We start from the raw sequence: 21,222 nt of genomic DNA, 5'->3' as shown, positions 1-21,222 counted from the left end.
TCCCTCTTCCATGCTCCCCGTGCCCAACTATCAACTACTAATTTATACTTCTTTACCCCTTCACCCCATTTTCCCAGCCTCCCAACCCCCTTCCCTCTGTCCATCACCAAATTGTCCACTATTTTTGTGAGTCTGTTTTTGATTAGTTTGTTCTTTTTGCTACATTGTTTATAGTGATAGTTAACACAAGTGGGTACATTGTCAAAATTTATGGGATAGTACACATTTTTAAAAAGGGTGAATTTTACTGTCTGTAAGTTCTATACCACAGCTACACTGACTTTTAAAACCACTTGTTTTTTATCCTCCATTATTGTCTCTCTGAGGAGCACAACCATTGAATGTGTTATTTTCACAATATTAGAAGTAGAAAGATGATTACTCAAAGATCAAAATGGTTGCAATCTTTCTGATTGCACAGCCCAAACAAAAAGCTCTTGGGTCTGTTCAAAATGAATGAGAACCAGAAATAAATAATGTCCATGCTCTGGGTCATCAAGAAGGGAAAGCAAATGGGATCAGGGATGAAGAAAGATTGAATTAGTGGGAAGTCAAGCAGTTATTAACTTAAAAGAGGAAGAAGGAATGACTAGGATCAGTTGAGTAGGAAAGATGATTTCAGATTTATCTCTAGATTCACAATCAAAATCATTTTTGGCTCTCCGCATCACAGGATTCCAAGCAGTTGGATCCTTTGAGAAATTGTGGTGCAACATTTACATTCAGTTGAAAACAAAAGGATACTGTTAAATCCTAGGAACTTGTTTCTGTACCCTCTCACCTTACACAATGCTCTGCAACTACAAGTAACACAACAAATATTTGAAGAGTTAGTGAAGAAATATACTGAAAATTTGCTGAAGGACAGAACAATTTTCTGTTAAATTAAAAAACTCTAAAGGGGAATGCAATACAACTATTGTTTCATCTAGTATCACTGCAATAGTACTAGAGGAAACAGCATCTCATTCTTTAGTGTGTGCTTGTTCTGAGAAAATCCTTGTCAAAATAGACCGCTCCAGTGTTTTCAGGACTTTAAAAGATAGACTAGATCTAAACGGATTCAATGTAGACTTTAGCAATTGAATATACAATTTCAGCAAAGTGTGTCCTTTGCAGTTTGAGCCCACTAAAGCTGCTACATGGATCATATAATTGATTTGTGGCACATTCTGCCTGCGTCTACCCAATGGTTTATTCAAATCGAATAGACAAATACCAATAAAGTGAAAAGCTCCACTGAGAATTGACCAAACCACATCACTTTCTTCACACCTAGGGTATTCCAACCAATAGTAATTTTATGGCAGCTCTTTCTTTATAGTACCAGATACAGAGCTCTGTAGCCAGGAACCCACAATACAAGCAAACTTTTCCCTAAAGCACAACACAGAAATGAGTTTATGAAATCACCATTAAATATAATAGAACACTGGAGAGACGAGTAGAACAGAGGCAAGATGAGATAATGAACATAACTCCTAAGAACCAATTAAAAATTATCATCTCTGCAGAAGAGCACCCATGTGTTGATAAAGCTTTTTATGAATATTAAGTACTGTAACATAAGATAATGTAGAACTGAGAGTCTCAAACACCAGTGGCCAAACGAGATACAATATTTTTTTAGGATGTATACGTAAAAATAGATTAAATGGTATCATCAACACACCCAATTTATTATTATTATCCCAGTTCTGAGTATCACTTATCTTCAATAATATGCAATATGTGGTTAAGAAATAATCCTTATTGTCATTTTTCTTAACAATATAATAACTATTATATATAGTTATGATTTCTGTGCTATAAAAATCTGAGCATAGAGAGTTAACTATTCTAAGAAAAAATTTTTAAAAGATATAGACATCATAGTCACCCAGAAAAATTTTTTTCTCTCTCTCTCTCTGACATCTATAGCTCTCAAGATTGTATTTACCCTCTCCCAGAGGAAAAAAAATATATATTTAAAAGATTATTTAGACTTTTTTTCTGTGCAGGTTTATTGAAGCTTAGTCATAAGCTATGGAAATAACATGGGCTGTGTCGCTATAGTCTTCATCTTTTGAATTTAAGGTGAACATCTGTATGTCTTATTATGCTTAACACACTTAGATACTCACACATACACACTTATCTTTTATTATATTTTATACACTTTTCAAGATATTCTTTACAACGGCATTTTATGAGATGAAGGTGAATTATCTGAGGAAGAAACCATCTTCACTTCCTACTTGAAATCCAGGCTGTTTCAAATATTCTTGGTGCCTTTGCCTGGAGTCTACAAAAAATAGGCTACAGAATTCAGCTTTCTAGGGGCGATGACATAAGTGTCAGAGCAAGGGTTATTATCTTTTGGACAGTACAGCTGCTCAAGAACTGAGTTAGAATGGTGAGGTATCACATGTGATAAAATAGAAGACAGCTAATAACAGGACAATTCAGAAAGAAAAAGGGGAATTTAGAGACTGAGAAACCAAAGAAAATCATTTTCATAGAGAAAAAAAATTCCACTACATTTAAAGGGCATTTGAACATCGAAGATTTAAAACTTTCAAAAGTCTGAATTAATTCTGTAGTTGTTGTTGTTTTGGCCAGTGTGCATACATTCTTTAAGCAAACATTTATTCAACATCAGTCATGTATAAATGGAGTAATAGATGCTTGGAATACAAAAATGAATGATGTGCAGCCCTCATAGCTTTCTCAAAAAGGCTTTTAAACATCAAATATCTCTTACCAGATTATAATTTGGTTAGTTAAGTGTAGAGGAATTAGCAACATTTTATTGCATTTTCATCAAACCCCAGGGACTTTTAAAAAATGAGCGAAAGGAATAGAAACATTACATTTTTAGTTTGGTCAATAGAAAATATTTCGTACTCAAAAAATCTATATTCAACTTTTATTTCTCAGATTGTCCTTTCCTTCCTATATAATGGACATTTGCTTAGGGGTTGATAGTATTTTTCACTCTTGACAGAACATGGAAGTCCCATCTTTTTCGAAGTGTCTGGATTAATTCCTCATATATAAATACGTAAACAGACATCTCCATTGACATCAGCATAAGTTCTGGTCTCTCCTTGATCTATTTACATTTCTCCCTATTTTCATACACAGGCATATGATAAGTGTTTATGATTAACACCTTGGGAATATGGTAAGAATGAGATGTATACAGAGGATAATCCCTCTAGGTTTTATTTCATATTTAATCTAGTCTTTTCCCCAAATTCCTATTTTTTTTTTTTACCATGTTTTTATGGTTACTACCTGAATATTTAGCCACAGGGGAACAAAGAATTTGTTACCCCAGATTCTTATTTTTTTAATTTATTTTTATTATGATGACAGTGGTTAACAAAATCCAATAAGTTTCAGATGTACAATTCAACAGTATTGATTTTATATAAATTAATATTTGCATAGCAGAGAGGTTATACATATTTCTGGGAAATATGTTTTACACAAGATTTTATTCCACTTTTAAAAATTACTCATATGCCTACCAAGACCAGACTAAGGTTGTCTAGTGTTACCTGAGATTACTGATGGTTTTTCAAAGCCAATCTTTGCCGGCCCCACCCCGCCCCACCCCCTCTTTATAGAAAACATTCCTCAGGGTGATGGACCGGACCGCTCTGAGCCACACCAAGTGCCTTGCCCCAGCACAGTGGTTCCAAGCGTTTTTATTTCATGGAAACAGTAAAATCCCTCTAAATGTTTTGGGAACCAATATAATATTGCTATCTTTTTATTCTGCAGTTAAAAAGCAAAAACACAGCTACAAGAATTTAATGAAAAGAATAACCAAAAAAAAAATGGTAAAGATATAACCACATAACACATTTATAAATAGAATACATTTAGGTCTATAAAAAAGCTCATAATTCTCCTTATTTTTTCTTTTCTTGCCATCGATTGACTTTTGGGAACCACTTCCTTTGAGCTTTGCATAAGAGCTATAAAAGAATAAGTTAACCAAATATTCAATTTCTGCTGTTTATGTTCCATGGCATGAGTTCAGATTTACACTGGCAGCAGAATAGAGGAAGTGAGGAAATGTATGAATCAGCTCCATACCATCGAAGCTTTCCTAGCTATTCATGCTGCCAGTGTGGTCAGAACCTCACATGCACAAAGGGCAGGAGAAATGCCAGTGCAAGGAGATTATTACTCAGAATTTGCCCCAGTCAAGTTAGCGTGCAACTAGACGACAAGATTTCCCTGGAATGCAGGGACAATTCAAGGAAAGAGTCACCCTCAGACTTTGAAATCGATTTCAAAAATTAATTTAAAAAAGATGCAGTATGGGTGTCAAAAACACAAGTGATGGCTTACACATCTCCATCTGCTGTCAAGTCTCAGGAATACCCAAGGCTAATTAAAGTGACCCTTGGGAATGCAGTGGAACACAACACGAGAAAGCAGTAAAATCCCCTACTGTCTTTTACAACACCTGTGTTTTCTTTATGTTAATTATCTCAAACGCAATTGAGAAATAGGCGATCAGTATTACAGAGTAATTGTATTGGTTTCGTACATGCTTATAGTTTCAAGGGATTGGGATAAGTTTTCTCACAAGTAAAGATAAAGCCCTAGCAAATGTAAAGTTCTTAAAAAACTGAAAATGTCCAGAGGTACCTTCCTTTACTGCAAATAGAGGCCTAAAGAACCACTGGATTTTCCACCAGTTTTTCATCAGAGGTGCAAATCCTGATGAAAAAAACACAAAGATATTTTCCTTTTGCTAAAATGATTGGTTGATGAAGAAGGCTACATCCTGGGTTATATTTTTAATTTATATCAAATAGTCTCTTTGAGAAGCAACTGTATTTCATAGGAGGAAGCACAAGCCTCAGCGATTATGCTGCAAAGGATGGACCACTGTGGCTATATACAGAGGCTGGGAGAACTTTAACTGTGCTACTCACTTTACTATGATGCTTATTGTTTTTGTTAGTGCTTGATTCAAAGTTCCATAGATTTTGAGCCATCTGCCTCAACTCTGTTTTTCCTACAAGCCCTGATATTTTTAGTGTGCAATTTTGTAGAACTATGGTTGTGTTTTATTTTCACCAAAATACCTATATTTTATTTTCACATGCAGTCAAAGCCCTGATGTGACCCACGGAAGGGCAGTGGTCTGGAGAGAGGTTATTAGAAGGAATTGGAATTGGGCCTCCAGCATCATCTAGAGGAAATGGCTCCTGATGTGATAGTAATTCTTAGCAGTAACATCTCTCTGGTTTAGAGAAAGGCAATGCTTCAAACTATCCTAGCTTAATGGAAAAATAGGAAAAAGAAAGGTAAAGAATACTTAACTCCCTTATTTCTAATTACGTGTTTGCTCTGCAATCTTCTCATCTAGGATCGGTATATAGGATTTCTCTCGAGTGCCAACTCTAATTGACTGGTAGTGGCTGCCTGAAGCAATGAACTAAGAAGGATGCTGAGGCTGCTTCTGGGCTCAGTGGGAAAGAATGCCACAATTGATTAGTGATGTCTGTCAGGAGTTGCCACACATGCATCACCCTTATAATCTATGATACAGTTGAGGAAATTTGCCTACTAAGATGAATGGTCTGGGAAGACAAGCAGACTTGGTTCTGGAATCGGTACATTTACCTTTGTAAATGAACAAATCGATTCTCTGATAACCAGTCTATCTCTGTCGTTTTCACCTGAGGCTGCTCATTTAGGTGAACTGAGAAAATGGAAAGTTTAAACCAGCAATCCTAAAGATGTTAGAAGTCCTGACATCCAGATGCTGTTACCAGAAAATGCCCTTCTTAAAAGATACTACCACTCATTATCTTTTCACTTGTTATAGATTTACTATTAAGTAGTTACCATACTTCTCCCCTTACCCTATTTTATACTTGCCATATTTCATCAATTGTAAGATGCTATCAAGTCAGTGTACACCAGGAGACAGCTAGGATGTCATTTTCATACATGTGAACGTGTTTATTTCTAGTGGTCTAACAGTGGGACCACCAGTGTGACCCCTTGATATTTAACTTAGCAAATTATCTAAGGAGAAAAGAATGAGTTCCGGTTGCTGTCTGAAAACCTGTCTTTCTCACCATAACGTACACAAGCAGAACTTACAGAACAGATGTTACAGTGGCTCAGAAGAAACCCCGAGAAAGGCCAATTCCGTGGAGCACTCTCATAAGAAATGCTGTATCATCAGTGCTCTAGGCATCACAGAAGACAGTCTGTTGGGAAGAGCGTGCACACCGACCACTCCGAGTTAAAAAGTACCTCAGAGAAGTTGAACTCTGAATGTGAAGTTTTGGAAAGGCTTTACTGATATAATCCTCTTTTATTTCCTTTTTATGCTTGCAAAAGATCTACATGTAGATAAGTCTAAAGGAGCTTTTCTAGTAAGTATAAAATAAAGTTTTGTGTCATGTTGACACCATTTTTTTTCTTTCTCTTTGATGCAAAAAATACAGGTGCCTCTTCCTGTCAGTGGTGCCTCGGACTCAATGAAGTGAGGTATAATTTACACCCATAACAAGTGAAGAGATATGGTCTCAAGAACATAATTGTTCATAGGTTGTCCATGTTCTCTCTTCACATGAATTATACTTCTAGGATTAGAATTTGTGAGAGCTTAATTTTCGCCTAATCCATTTGAACATCGGTGCCATATTTCAGAAAGGTTGATTTTAAGAAACCAGATTATGGGTTGGATAGTCAACCTAAAATACAGCTGTTCTATAGGCCAAATCAACAAGAATGTTCTATTCGGGTAGATGTCTGACAGTCCAAGAACGGTGTTAGCTGCCAACATAGGTATGGAAGGAGGAAAGCATATTGTCATGTGTGTTGCTGATTTTTTTTTCTCATTATCAGCTGTTATTTTGCAGAAATATCCATTAGTCTGCTTGTCTGCCTTCCCCTTTCTTTTCATCTTTAATTTCATTCTCATACCAAATGGACTTTTTTGCATGAAGTTTTATAATTAAGAATCATGATATTAAAAAAAACCATTAGATTAAGCCATAAAAATTGACAATATTTTACCATTCCTGACTTATGGTTCTCAGCAAGTTTGTGTGGTTCAACTTAATACATGACATATGAGACATTCACATAAAGCATTTTATAATCAGAGACAAGAGGACAGCTTTCCATTCATTATTATTGAGAGTATTTTGATTACAGTCTCTCCCAGATAAGCTTCGACCAGCTCTATGGGATCCTCTGAATAACACTTTTTGTGTAGATAGTCTCCTTTGAAGACCTTCATTGATCAACTGTGTATACAGTATTCTTCCTTTATTTTTTTAATTCAATAAACATTTATTGCATACTTCATAAGGACTAGGCATAATTTCAGCCTTAGATAATATATCACAGTTCCTACTTTTAGGAGCATGCAATCTATGAAGGAAGACAGACATGGACATAATCACAGTGTAAAATAGCAAGTCACATAATAGATATAAATAATATGCTGAAAAGGCAGAGCAAGATGACCTCAGAACAGGTGATATTTGTGCTAATTCTTGAAGGACGACCAATTTACTTGGCAGAAAAGAGAGAGAACAATACTATATCACCAAGCAGAATAGCTTGTCCAAAGTCACAGAAGCACAGCAAAGAAGGATGTGTTTGAAGAACCTCAGTTTGAATGTAGAAAGAGCACGTGGCAAAGGTGAGAGAAGTGGCAAGAGATAAGCTTGAACGAAGGTAAGATCTGAGTATGAGAGGACTTCCGCGTGGGGCCGGGAGTCCGCATTTTATCCTGCAGGTGGAGAGAGGTCACAAAACACATTCACAGGCTTCACAGGGGTTTAAATAGCTTAGAAATAAAACTGCTTTTTTTTCTCTCTTTGAATTTACATGTGCAGTCCAGTCATCACCTAAATTTATTAGAAACACTGCATTAGCGAACCCACAGTATGTGCTTCTGCAGCGAGAGCTCCTTCTGACCAGCTCCGGCACACATGTGGGCTGAAGCAACCTGGGATTCCAGGGGGTTGTTTTAGCCCTGACATCTCTGTTAAACACAGTCATTGAGCTGTGGTTCCTCACTGTGGCTAGAAGCACAGCCAGAGGCTGCGTTGCTTTGAGAGACTGTGGCTTTGACAATTACGTGCCCTTCCACTGCACAGCTCTCTACTTCACACGGGTGAAGGAGCCAACACACACTTCATGTTTTCATATTTTCCTCATTGGGTAATTGCAAAATGGGCAATTCCACCAAAATGCAGCGAGATTGATTTCATCCAAACTGCAGACTGGCTAATCAGTGGCCCAGTTTTCCAGTCATGTGATCTGGCATCTGGCATTTACCACCCATCAAATGAAATTACCCAGCACTGATAAATGACCAGCTCGCCCCTGAGCGAGACTATCCCCCTGAAACTCCTCCCTCCTTATTACTTGTGCAACGTTTAATAGTACCAGGGATATCAACTGGAATGTATCAAACTTTACCACAAATGGAGATTTATGTATGTGTGTCATAGATAGACACATATATGTGTATATATATGAATGCCTGTAAATGAGTTATCCCATTTATGTGAATTTTCCAGATGTGTAAAACTAAATGACCATCATTTTTGTTTAAAACCGATACATATAGATATACACATTTGTATGTACATATGTTTATATAGGTATATGATTTATTTTATTTCTGTGACTCTTCCAGATGCCTAAAATTATGCAACTATCTAAATAAGCCCTGGGACTAATTCCAGGACCTATTTGATGTGGAGCGGGGACTCCCAACCCACCAACAAACAATTCTCAGACCCCAGCAGGGTATCCGAGAATTCAGCACAATTCTGAAATACCCAGAGATAGCATCAGATTCCGCAGGTTAAGGGTTCGGTCCTACAAAACTGCCCCTCCCACCACTTCAGAAACCCATCACAAGCCTAGGTTGTTACCTGTGCTTCTGACCAACTGTGTCTATAAATCAGAGGCTCCCATGACCCTCTATCCTGAGGTTCAATTAATTTGCTAAAGTGCCTCCCTCACAGAACTCAGAGAAATGTGTTACTTACTAAATTGTTAGTTTATCGTAAAAGAATATAACTCAGAAACAGCTAGATAGAAGAGATGTATCAGGCAAGGTACGTGGGAAGGGGCTCAGACCGTCCATGTCCTCTCCAGGTGCACCACTGCCAATACCTCCATGTGTTCACCATCCCCGAAGTCTCCGAACCCCATCCTTCTTGATTTTTATGGAGGTCCCCATTACGTAGGTATGATTGACTAATTCTTTTAGCAATTGAATCCCAGCTTCTGCCCCTCTCTGGTTCTCAGAGGTGGGGACCAAAAGTAGGGACCCTCTAATCATAGGGTCTGCTCCCCTGGCAACCAGGCCCTATCTCTGCGTGCTTTCCAAAAGTCACCTTATTTACATAACAAAAGACACCTTCATCACTCTCCACACTTAGAAAATTCCAACGCTTTGGGAGCTGTAAGTCAGGAATTGTGGACAAAGACCAAATATATGTGAGAAATATATATATTTGGTCATCTAATTTTTCATAAATCACACTATCAAACATTTTCATTTTCTTTTACTTAAATTGAGTTGTTATCGAAATATTTCTGGAGTCAGCCCGCTCTGTTTGAATTCCTGTTTTTTCACCTCCTAACTTCATCTCCTTGGGCAAGTAACAATCTTTCTGTGTCTCAGTTTTCTTATCTATAAAATAAGAATAACAGTAACCACCACATAGAGTTGCTGTGTGAATTAAATGGGTTGTGCATGTAAACCATTTAGTATGCAGCAAACATTCAAGTAAGTAGTGTTAACAATTAATACTTTATGCACATTAGAATTGATTCATAAATATTGGGGCCGTCATGGTGAGCACTAATGATTTCAAGAAAACAAATAGCTGGCAATCTCAGAGCCTATTAAGAGCCACAAAGTTATTTGCTCCTCCACTAAATGGCCCCACACTGCCAGGCTTCCTCCCAGTCCCATCTGGCATCTGAGTGTTCACATACCATCCCTTGCTTTTGGACTTCATCGGTTGTCACATTCTACATTGCTAATTTATATAGGAAAGTGTTCTTTCTCCCTTAATGTTTCACGGACAAATCAAATAATCCAACTTATTAAAATTCCATCCAAAGCAGGAGTTTAAAAGCTCTGACTGAATGTCCAAGCCTGTTCTTTCAGTGCCTGCACTATGTGCTGTCTGTTTCAGCCACTCAAAAATCTTTTCTGCTGATTGCAAAATTACTGGCTGTGGAAAGACGAATACCAAATACAACATGATCTCACTTATATGTGGAAACAAAAATAAACTCATAGAAGCAGAGAGTAGAATGGTGATTGCTAAGAGCTGGTGAGAGTGGGGAATGGGGACATGTTTTCCAAAGGGTAAAAAGTTTTAGCTGTGCAAGATGAATGAATCAGTCTTGGAGAGCCCCAGTGTGCAGCTACAGTTACAATACTGTCTAGTATACTTGAAATCTGCTAAGAGATAGATCATAAAGCATGTCACAAAGGAAAAAAAGTAACAGTGAGCTGCTGGATATGTTAATTAACTTGACTATGGTGATTATTTCACAATGTATATGTAAATCTAAACATCAAGTTATGTTCCTTAAATACATGCATTTTTTTCTTTGTCAAATATACCTCAACAAAACTGGAGGAAAATGAAGTTACAATGCAACACAATAAATTAAAACTATGCCATAATTTAAAAAGCAAGATTATCTGCAATGTCAGTGATAGATGATGTTATCAAGTGACTTCCAAAAAAATAAGAGAAGACTCTTAACATTTTACATTTGCATCCGAGTGGCACAGGTCGTTAAATGTCCATATCTTTAGAGAATTCAACAAAGAAATGATCGTACCATCTCTTTTTTAAAGCAAAATATGACATATAAGTAAAAAATACCTAGCCAAAGATTTTCTGTTTTAAAAAATTGTAAAAGCATGTACTAACTCAGCCTATCTAGAATCAAAAATCTCAGATCCATAATCCAAACATCATTTATTACATTTCTGGGTGGCTTTTTTTTTTTTTTTTTGGTGTGATTTTTAAACAAGCAAATTTTATTAACTCTTTATGAAAACACTGTGCAGGAGAAACCAGAATTGCCCATTTCAGTCTATGTGAATGGAGCTCCCCAAAATTGGGTAGGGAAATAATACCTAGTGAGAATGTTTTTATAATAAATTTGTGTGACTTGGGTTTTTTTGGTGCATCAGTAGCCAAACCATTTCAGTGTTCAAGATTACTGCATTCACCTCCCACTCGTTCTCCTAGCTGTGAATGCTTGTTAGCAATATCCATTCTTATTTTGAGAATACATATTTTTTCCAGAAAATAATCTCTCTATATGTCTTTCATCATTTTAAATATTATAAACCCAGTTCTGCAAAATAAAATAAATTCCAGACTTCAGCTGATTCTCCCCCTTTTGGCTCATAAGTAGTAAATTTTACCTTTGAATAAACGTTTTTATTTGTAAGTTTTATACTTTTTAATTTTGAAAACCTATTTTCTCTTAATCTGGACCAAGTTCCTATATCCAGTCAACTTCCTTCTCTAACACACGCGCGCGCACACACACACACACACACACACACACACACACACCCAGCCCCACGCTTTCTTTCATGCTCATAGACAGTGAACATTTACTCATGCTGCTCTTTCTCTTTGGAAAGCACTATCCCTGTTTCCTTGACTGGCAAGCTAATGCGTTTATCGAAACTCACGTAAAATGACCAGTTACCACCCTTTGAAGCTTTTGCTGCCTGGAGGAGCAGGATTGGTTCCTCTCCCATGAGTTCCCCAGAGCACCCTCTCCTTCACTCCTTTTTAGCCCTTCGACACTGTTAAGCAGCCGTGCTGAACTGGAAACTCCTTAAGGACACACCCCTTAAATCTCCCTTATTATCTAGCACGTAACAGGAACTCAATATAATCGATAAATGACTTTTCATAAATATCATATCCTTCTTATACAAAAAAAGTCACTATGCTTTCAACTAATTTAATATATTATGACCTAATAATTTTGAACTTCAACCCATTTCTGATTATCTTTTCAAATAATTGGATATGTAAACATGTAAGGAAGTCAGTGCCAACACTACGGTGAGGGGGAAGCATAGGGGCTCTTGGTTTTGTTTCCCGTTGCTCCTTGTGAGACATCTCGATTTCTACGAGTTGGGAAGCCTTTCCAGGTGGGTGTCGACATGACAGCACAACGGAGCAGAGAATGTCAGTTGCAGTCCCCTCCCCCTTATTTTTGTTTTACTCTTTCAGGTTACAAATGCTGCTGCCAACTATCCTGGCCAAATGACTCTTCATCTCAAACCATTCCTCGTGTGTGGAGGGGATGGATTTACCCAGTCCAACTTTGATGGCTGCATTGCTTCTGCCCTATGTGTTCTGGAAGCTTTAAAGAATCATATTTAGTACCTGTATTCTTATTCTCTACATGTACTTTGGCTTTTTCTTTTCACAATCTTCTGTTATTGATTATCTTGTTTTCTATTTTGTTGAGAGAAATTACCGGAAAATTGTTCTTCACTTGTCATTTTTTAATATGGAATTTAAAATCGATTTTATAATTTTGATAGTTACAACTCGTACTAGAATAAAAATTCCTTGGACCTTATACCTTTTGCCACTTCTCTGAGTTTCCATGACTACTGCATGTTGGAGGAAAAGTAGTGCTTAAGAATAGCGAATGACCTTCCCCCCAAATTAGTCAAATCAAAGTAACAGTTTATGTTCCCAAATCTTTATCATTTTTGCGAAAATATCCTTTCCACATAAAGAATAATCATTATCAAAGCCTCATTTTAATCTTCAAGTATGCCCTTGATTCAATATTTTTGCAAACTGCTGAACTACAGAATTCCTTCGAACTATGAATAACAGAGTATAATTTTTGTTTTTCATCTCTCTCCCAAGTTATTAAATGAACCTGAATTGCAGGTCATATATGTCCAGATCTCTAAGATTGAAGCCTGGAGGACAACTTAACTGCTCTTTAAATTTTCAGATAATAACCAGATTCAACTTGACTTTCCAAGTCACACAGTACTTTTTAACCTTAAAAAAAAATTCAGTCTTATAATGACATAAAAATTAAATAGAAACTGAAAGTATATCAATCTTTACCTTTTGTTATCTCCTATGGCTACTGCTATTGTCTTTATGTACATTCCAGTATGTGCTGTGACACTTAGACTGTGTCAAGTTTAATGAATTTAATACAACAAAAAAAAATTTACTGAACCAGAAAATAGATGCACTTAAAATAATTCAATATTTTCCAACTTAGTGGTTCTGTGACCCACATGCTTCAGTGACAACCCCATGATTTGCTGGCTGGGAAGAAATTGATCCCTAGCCTTCCAAACAAGCTACCTGTTGCTAATTTAAAAAACAAAATGAAAGGAAAGAAATTTTTGCAACCTCTCAAACTAAAGACTTCTTAACTTAGTAGTACCTACAGTTGCATACTTGTATGCCCACTGATCATACACATGCACCTGGGCAGAACCTGCTTATGTGTCTATAAAGTGGATCTTGTGATTTTATGGAATATTATTATTTGTGTTTTTTAACAATTGATGAAAAACGGAAATGCCTACATGTGGCTAATAGTACTTATTTTTTAAAACAGAGAAAGGAAAAGGGAAATTAATGCTGTCTCTGGTAAGATGAGATGAAAATATTGAGATTTCTTGCATCATTTTGGCCCATATTTGATGAACATTTGTCTTTATTTTGGTTTTACCCTTAAAATATGGTAGAAAAGTCTTTCAAATGTATTAACTACTTTGTTTTTAATATAATTCTGGAGCTATTTGACTGAAAGCATCTTGAAGCTTCCAGAACACTGTATATTCATCTCATGAATCTATATCCTCCGAAGAAAAGAAAATTTTTAAAAGTGGGGTGGGTTACTTAAAGACAACTTTTAAACCATTACTGAGGACTTTCGATATCTATTTATTTTAAGTGTGTTTCCCTAAAAATTCTGTATCTGTTTTGAGAAGACTATGGCAATATAGGAAAAAACCTCAACCCTACTTACAATGTAGATCATTGTTACTTCGCTATTTTAATCATTTTGAAAACCCATTTTACATTTAGATCTATCTCTGATAGCAACAGACCAATTCCCTAATGCTCAAATAAGGAAGGAAAACGTATCAAATGCTTGTGTTCATTTCACTTACCCCTTTCCCTGTAGAAATGAAATAGATATGGGATTATCTTGTGCTGGAAGCCATCCCAGAGGGCTGTGAAACTCAGATGGCCAGGATGCCCTAAAAGACCCGGGGCTAAGGTATCACACTCCCCTGGGAAATAGGGGTCAGTACCATTTGGAACAGCTGCCAAGGTGTATGCATGTCAGCCCCACAGCTCCACACCACACCACAGTATTTTCTAACGAGCATTTATTAATCAAGCTAGGCAAGGAAAACTGCTGTGTTTTGAAAGGAGCATATTCAAGTGAGAAACGGCTTGAGCAGTGGGGTGATTTAATACTTGTTAGCTGATAAATATAGCCTTTGCGGGAATAAAACTTTATGATGCAGTGTTGAAAAGCTTAATTACTAAACTGTCTATGCACATCTTGCTCAGGCAGCGAGAGTGACAAATGATACCAGTGGAATAGTATTTTTCACCTTTGGCATTTCTGAAGGGGGAAAGTATACCTAAAAACATCGAGAAAACATTAATAATCTCAGAGCAGATATTACTGAGGGAGAAAAAACAGACTTCATTGAGTCACTGAGCCTTCTGCGCGAAATGCCATGGTCCCCACCCCTGCCTACCCACTACATCGTTAAGTAAAAAGAACAAGGTCAATTTTACATTTATTTGGTATTTTGTACTCATCCAAGTATATATATGCATATATATGTATATGCATATATATACATATATATACATATATATATATATATATATATGTATCCACTTTCCATCTTCCTAACACCCCTGTGAAGTAGACAGAGCAAGGAATTCCTATTCACATTTGACAAATGAGGAAACCAAGGCATAGAGATTGGCCAACCAAGGTCATATAATGAGATGCCAGGACAAGAATCCAGGCCTCCCACGACCCATTTCTATTTACATGGCACCATGCTGCCACCAGATGAACATGATAATTAAAGCTGAACTGAAATATTAGTCGGAGGTACAGTCAGCACCATGTGGTCCTCTTATCAATGTTGATTTCAGAGAGCTAACGCTGATGCGATAGATATAAGAGTCTAATATGAAATAAAGGCTCCATAAGTACTGGTTAAGTGATTTATATTCGTGTTATTTTCATTTGCTGGTTTCTCTCTTTCTTTGGGCGGGAGAAGGGGGCCCTTGCTGTGAGAAATAGCTGCATCATAATGACACTGAATTTCAACCCAGCAGTAGCTGGTTATCTACAGACTACATTCATGTTTTCATTTGTATTCCTCTTTGTCTCTTCATTCCTTTTGTTTCACTCTCCTCTCCTCTATCATTTCTTTCTCTCCCTCTGTCTTTTCTCTTCCTTCTTCCCCTATGCCCAATTCTCCATTCTCAGCAACCTGGAATAGAAACATAATCACATTCTAATTCATGGTCTTTGTCCTTTTTTTGTTTTAATGTATCTTTTTTCCCCTAAAATTTAAAGCAGTAAATCCTGCTTTTTATTCAAGTGGATTGGATAATCATTATTTTGATTTCAAAAGTAATGCAGGAATTTAAAACTGGCTGTAATTTTCAGGAATCTCAGTGCTAATAACCTAAAAAATACATGCAAAGCATGGAACCAGGCTCTGTTGTGAGCACAATGGAATATAACCAATGATCTCCACCTAAAGATTCTAGTTAGGGGAAAACAAGTCACATGTAGTGGGAGGCAGGGTCAAGGTACATGTTAGTGTAATCGTAGGCAGTAAGTAAGATGCTGTAACTCATGAAACCGTGGAATCCTAAGAAAAAGGACCATGTTTCCTTAGGAGACAGAAGGTCCCTGAACAGATGCAGAGATGCACCAGGCAAACACATTTCTCAACACAGTACCTGGGCAGACATGACTGACTCCAAGAATCCAAACTGCCTATCAGTGTGGTCAGGACAAGTGAGTCCTTTCTATGGAGAAGACTCAGTGGGACACAGAAAGTGGTCTCCGGGAAAAGGCAAAAGCCTCAGCAAACCTCAGACTAGCTGGTGTAGGACTACGCTGCTGTATTCCAGTCTGAAATGTATTTGTCTCTCAGCTAGTGTCATCTTGCCAGGTAAGCCGAAGAAAGTTGAAATGGTAATGTGTCTGTGTTTCCTTCTCAACAGACAGTAATTATAGTCCACTTAAGGATTCATAGCAGCATCTATCAAATGAACCTGCTAAGGAGAAATACTTTCTAGGAGAGTGTTAATTTAAAAGATACGTAGAATCACAGAATCCTGGAAAATTGTGAAGTTTAGAGGGCTTGGAAAGCATTTAGCCATCTTGGATTTTGAACCTACTTGCGAAGCCAGGGAAAACTATGGATCTTCTAATAACAATAATAAAAATAACTATGTACGTATGCACATAGAATTTGTGTACCATTTAAGAGCCTGTTTTGGTAAATAAAGTTTTATTGGAATACAGCCTTGTCCATTCATTTGTATATTTGTGGCTGTTTTTTGCACAATAGAAGAGCTGAGTGGTTTATATCACCACATGGCCTGCAAAGCCTAAGATAGTTAACTCTCTGGTGCTTTAAGAAAATTTTGGTGACTTCTGTTTCAGAGGGTTACAAACCTGCCAAAATCTATTTTTAGACATTAAAGTGTCTGTGGACCCCAGATTAACAACCTTTAAATATTGACCCTATGACTTATGTAAATACAGCTTATCTTAGATCCACATATATGGTCCAATTTTCCTTGATCCTATGCCCCATTGTAAATCCTTTAAGGCAAGAGTATAGCTTTGCAGTTAAGAGCACATTCTCTGGAGTTAGATCTGTTTTAATCCAGACTTTGCTCCTCATTGTGTGACCTTGAGGTAGTTAAACAATCTCACAGCCTCCTTCTTCCTCTGAAAAATGAGTTAATAGTAGCTACTCATAAGATTGTTATAAAGCTTAAACATACATAAAATCTTACCAGGGTGCTAGACACATAGTAAGTGCTCAATAGATTTTAGCAATAATGGTGATGGTGATGAAGTGAAGGAAGAATGAGAAAGAGCAAGAGTACAAGCAGATCCTTCTGGTGCCTCTGAGGCCCCTCTGAAGGCCACTTTCCTTTGCATTTACATAGAACACTTAGGAAAGTTGATGGTAAAGAGAGTTTGCACACTGACAGTAAATTGTGAAATTCAGAAGTTTAAACGTTCTAGGTTTCTTCAAAATCTTCATGAAACAGAATAGTAGTGTCTGCCTGAGACCAGCTGTGGTCCACTTTCTCTTTCCTTGTTATAGTTTGTAAGTAGACACTTGTTGTTTGGAACAAATGTGGTTTGCTCTAACGTGGTCTGTGAAAAGAAATCAAGATAGGTCATTAGCAGGAGTAGAGATGGTATAAAATAGAAGCTTTCTCTGCAATGAATGGTGTATTTTCTTTAGTCCTAAATGCAAAAAAAAAAAAAAAAAAAAAAATTTCATGCTTCGACTGGATTCTGCTAAAGATTATTTACAGGTGTACCTCGAAGATATTGTGGATTCAGTTCCAGACCACCACAATAAAGGGAATACCACAATTCAGCAATTTGTAATCTTTTTTGCTAGTGGAGAGTTTTGCCTTCAATTTGTAAAATACATATCTGTGAAGCAAACAAAGTGAAGGGTAATAAAACGAGGTATGCCTTACTTAATCTCCAAAATGCTGTGAAAACTAGGAGTGAATTATTTCACATTCTTAACATGCTTGGCCAAGCATGCAGATTCATTTAAAGGATATAAACACTGAGAAAGAAAGGCAAAATGGTTACTAATTGCTGTCAATATGATTATATTCCTAGAAAACACAGATGAACTTACTTTTAGAATAAATGAGAAGTGACTAGAAATGCTGAATTATAAATATTCAAAAATCAATAATTTTTCTATATGCCATAATAATCAATGCAAATATGTCTTCTTTAAACATATTTTATTAACAAAAAACACAGAATGCAAAGGACTATCTCTAAGAAGATATCATCAGAAGTTATACAAAGAAACATTTTCAAAATTTTACTAAATGATTTTTTAAGAGATTTGAATAAGTAGAAAGATATATTCATGTTCCTGAAAGGGAATAATGAATATTATGAATTTTCCATTTTCCTCTAATTAATTTATAGTTTAAATATAATCGCAATGGGATTTTTTTAGCATGAAAAGACAATTCTAAAGTTCATCTGGAAAAATTTAATAGGTGCAAATAATAAGTTTAGGAGTGAAAAAGTCATAAGCCTGGAGCTATTAAGACATAAAATAAGATAAAGTAGTTTACTATTGGTTCTAGAACTGACACAAATCAATGGAAATAATGGCTATAAAAGCACTTCCTGTGATCAAGGAAGCATCACAAAACTGTTCATTACAATAATTTCCAGATGGATTAAATGAGGGAATATAAGCAAATATATACTTTCTTTAAAAAGAGGTGAAAATATAGAGAAATATTTAAAGGTCTCAGAAAATAAAATAATAAGTAGTTATTATTTCATAAAACTTTTGTTTCAGCATCCTGGATCACTATACAAATGGGTTTTCATATAGAAAACCACTGCTAGAAATATGATATATAGACTATATCACTACTATTGTCCTCCCTAGCTCCTGTACATAACAGTTCTCCCTTAGTCCAAATCTGAAGGTGCTGAGAGGCTGAGGCACATCAGCCACCTAGAGAAGGTACAGGCTTTGGTAAAAAAAAAAAAAAAAAAAAAAAGAAGAAGGAGAAGGAGAAGGAGAAGGAGGGAGAGAACCAGGAGAAGGAGGAGAAATCAAATGTGATTTTGTCCTAATACTGTACATTACAATCTGTTCTAGGAATTTGACTCACTGGGCATACCCCTAACATAATGGCACTTCCTTTTTCTTCTGAGTGGAGCCCAGAGCTGCACTGTCCCACAGATGGCCATATCTCTCGCACAGGTTGCATTATTTTCACTGATAGACATGGCATAGTACAGCACACCATCTGTCTTGGAATTCTGTGGCAAAGGTAGAGAGAGCATCAGACAGAAAGGAACTCGTGAAACTGAATGTTTCCATTTCCTAGGATGCTTTTTGAGGGAACAAAGATATAAAGCATAACACAATGAATTTTCCAGGCCCAAATGCTGGGCATTTGATTTAAGCCCCTCTTGTCAGGTCAAAATCATAAGCAACCTATACTTTCTGACCCAGATGAGAGATAACAGTTGTCTTAAATCAAAATGAAACAGGATGGGGTGAACCAAGCCACATGAAACAAGCTGAGAAGTCCTTTCAGGCACTCTGGGAACCCAAGAGCCTGCTGAGCTGACCAGACCAGGGATGTTCCTGTGGTTTACTTGTGAGCTGGCACGGAAGTTTTGCTGTCACTTAGAAGTGAAATCCAAAAGCTAGTTCAGCGTAAATGGTCTCCTGGCTGCACTGAGGTCAGTTGCAGGTGAGTCATAAACAGTGTAGAAAAATAGCGACGTACTTGAGAGATCTGAGAAATGCTGCTTTTATCTCAGTCTCGAGACGAGTATCTCATAAGGAACTGAAAATGGAATTACTCAAACTAAAAACTGCTGACTTCACCAGGACGACTCCTTCCCTGACCCAAGTCTGGGAAGTGCCACTGGTTAACCCTTAGAAATGAATTTGCTCGTCAGAAAAAAAACAGAATTAGATACCCTCAGATGCGCTCAGTGACATTTTCACAGCATTAGAAGCCACCCTGTCTCAACCTCAAACCAAAGCACTGAAATGCTTGATTCTGTGCAGTTGTGGTAGAAATGCCCTCTCTCAAAGGCAGGCTCCTGTACCGCAAGCCAAAGACAAATAACAGAGAAAATTAATGAGACCATGACCTCTTGGTGACCCTTGGAGCTAAATCTTTGCTAGACCTCAGAATATCAGACAGGCTGCCAGCCCACCAAGAGTGCTGTATATATGGAAGCCACCTCGGTCTAGGCCTAGCTCTTTAGAAGCTCGAGAAGAGAAATCCCAAAGGAATTTATCTGTTACATCCTGCTGCCGCCCCTCCCCCCCTCCTGCCTCAAAACATGGCTTGATGTTTAGGTGAAGAAATCCCTTCTGAGAAATGAGTTCCTTCCTGGGAGTCCACCAGGAGCACCTGGAGAAGGTGTTTGCTTGAGAGTTAGGATTATATCTCTCTCCTGCCCAGTGGTGCGATATCAGTACTTTAAAAATATGGTCTTTCACAAACTAGCAAAAGAATGAACTGGCAGGATTTCACAGGGCCTTCTCCTCCCATAGATTTCAGTTACGGATTCATATCAGCAAATAGTATAGAGTGTTTGCTACACGACCAGTCATGTGCTGAACAGAACCACAACTCAAGCTATTCATGGAGAGCAGCACTGAACAGGTCGAAACACCGGTTCCCCTCCTGAGACAGTGCCACAGCACACAGGAGACTCCTGGGCACCACTTTCAGTTTAGGAAAACTCGAGGCACAGGACAGCAATGGAAGCTGAAGGGCACTAGTATCTAACAAGCAAGGCTTGGCCCATAAGCTGCCATTGGAGTGTCCAGCCTAAAGACTGAGACAAAGTCAGTTAAATCCTCAGAATAAAAGGTGTGACAGAAGGCAGAAGACAAACCCTGACTCTCGGCAGGGTGGGAAGGAGATCTTGACCACGGGAGAAGTTCAAACAGAACTAATTTGCATCTCTTGACTGTAAGATCCACCAAGGAGTAGAAAAATTGATTGATAGAGATTATATATGTAGAAATAGATACCATTGTTTCTTTTACTCTTCCCCTTTCTTGTCAAAGAGATCATCTTTCCCAGTTTGGTCTCAAAGTTTAGAAGGCTTATGTCCCAGTTGGTTAATAGGTCCTCTTCTCAGGCTTTCCATGGAACCAATGAGAATTTGGATAGGCTAAGTGGATTTCAAAGTTTGTTTTATTCATGAAGTTTATTATTTAAACAAAATCTTTTATCATTCTGTAAACAAATCAATCACATGCAGAAACAATACCTCATCATATTGAAGCAGTACTCCCCTGGGTGCCTCTGAAGGGCCCTCTGAGTACAGTTTAAGCCATGAATA

At 37.3% G+C, this 21,222-nt stretch overlaps 1 protein-coding gene across 5 annotated transcripts in view; it reads left to right on the top strand.

Annotated features, from left to right (window-relative positions):
* RNLS (renalase, FAD dependent amine oxidase) overlaps nucleotides 1-21,222 on the top strand; it is a 242,906-nt gene that overhangs the window by 218,886 nt on the left and 2,798 nt on the right. For 2 of the 5 annotated variants that reach the window (XM_036223802.1, XM_036223801.1), the window contains one exon: nucleotides 12,288-12,642. The exons of the other annotated variants lie outside the window; for them this stretch is intronic. In XM_036223802.1, coding sequence (XP_036079695.1) covers nucleotides 12,288-12,440 — 153 coding nt within the window. In that variant the 3' untranslated portion in view covers nucleotides 12,441-12,642. Of the gene's footprint in view, nucleotides 1-12,287; nucleotides 12,643-21,222 lie in introns of those variants that run through there. 5 annotated transcript variants of the gene reach the window in all.

The sequence above is a fragment of the Rousettus aegyptiacus genome, unplaced genomic scaffold (genome assembly GCF_014176215.1).
Source record: "Rousettus aegyptiacus isolate mRouAeg1 unplaced genomic scaffold, mRouAeg1.p scaffold_m13_p_6, whole genome shotgun sequence".
Lineage (NCBI taxonomy): Eukaryota > Metazoa > Chordata > Mammalia > Chiroptera > Pteropodidae > Rousettus > Rousettus aegyptiacus.
This window is presented reverse-complemented; position numbering and strand designations above follow the sequence as displayed.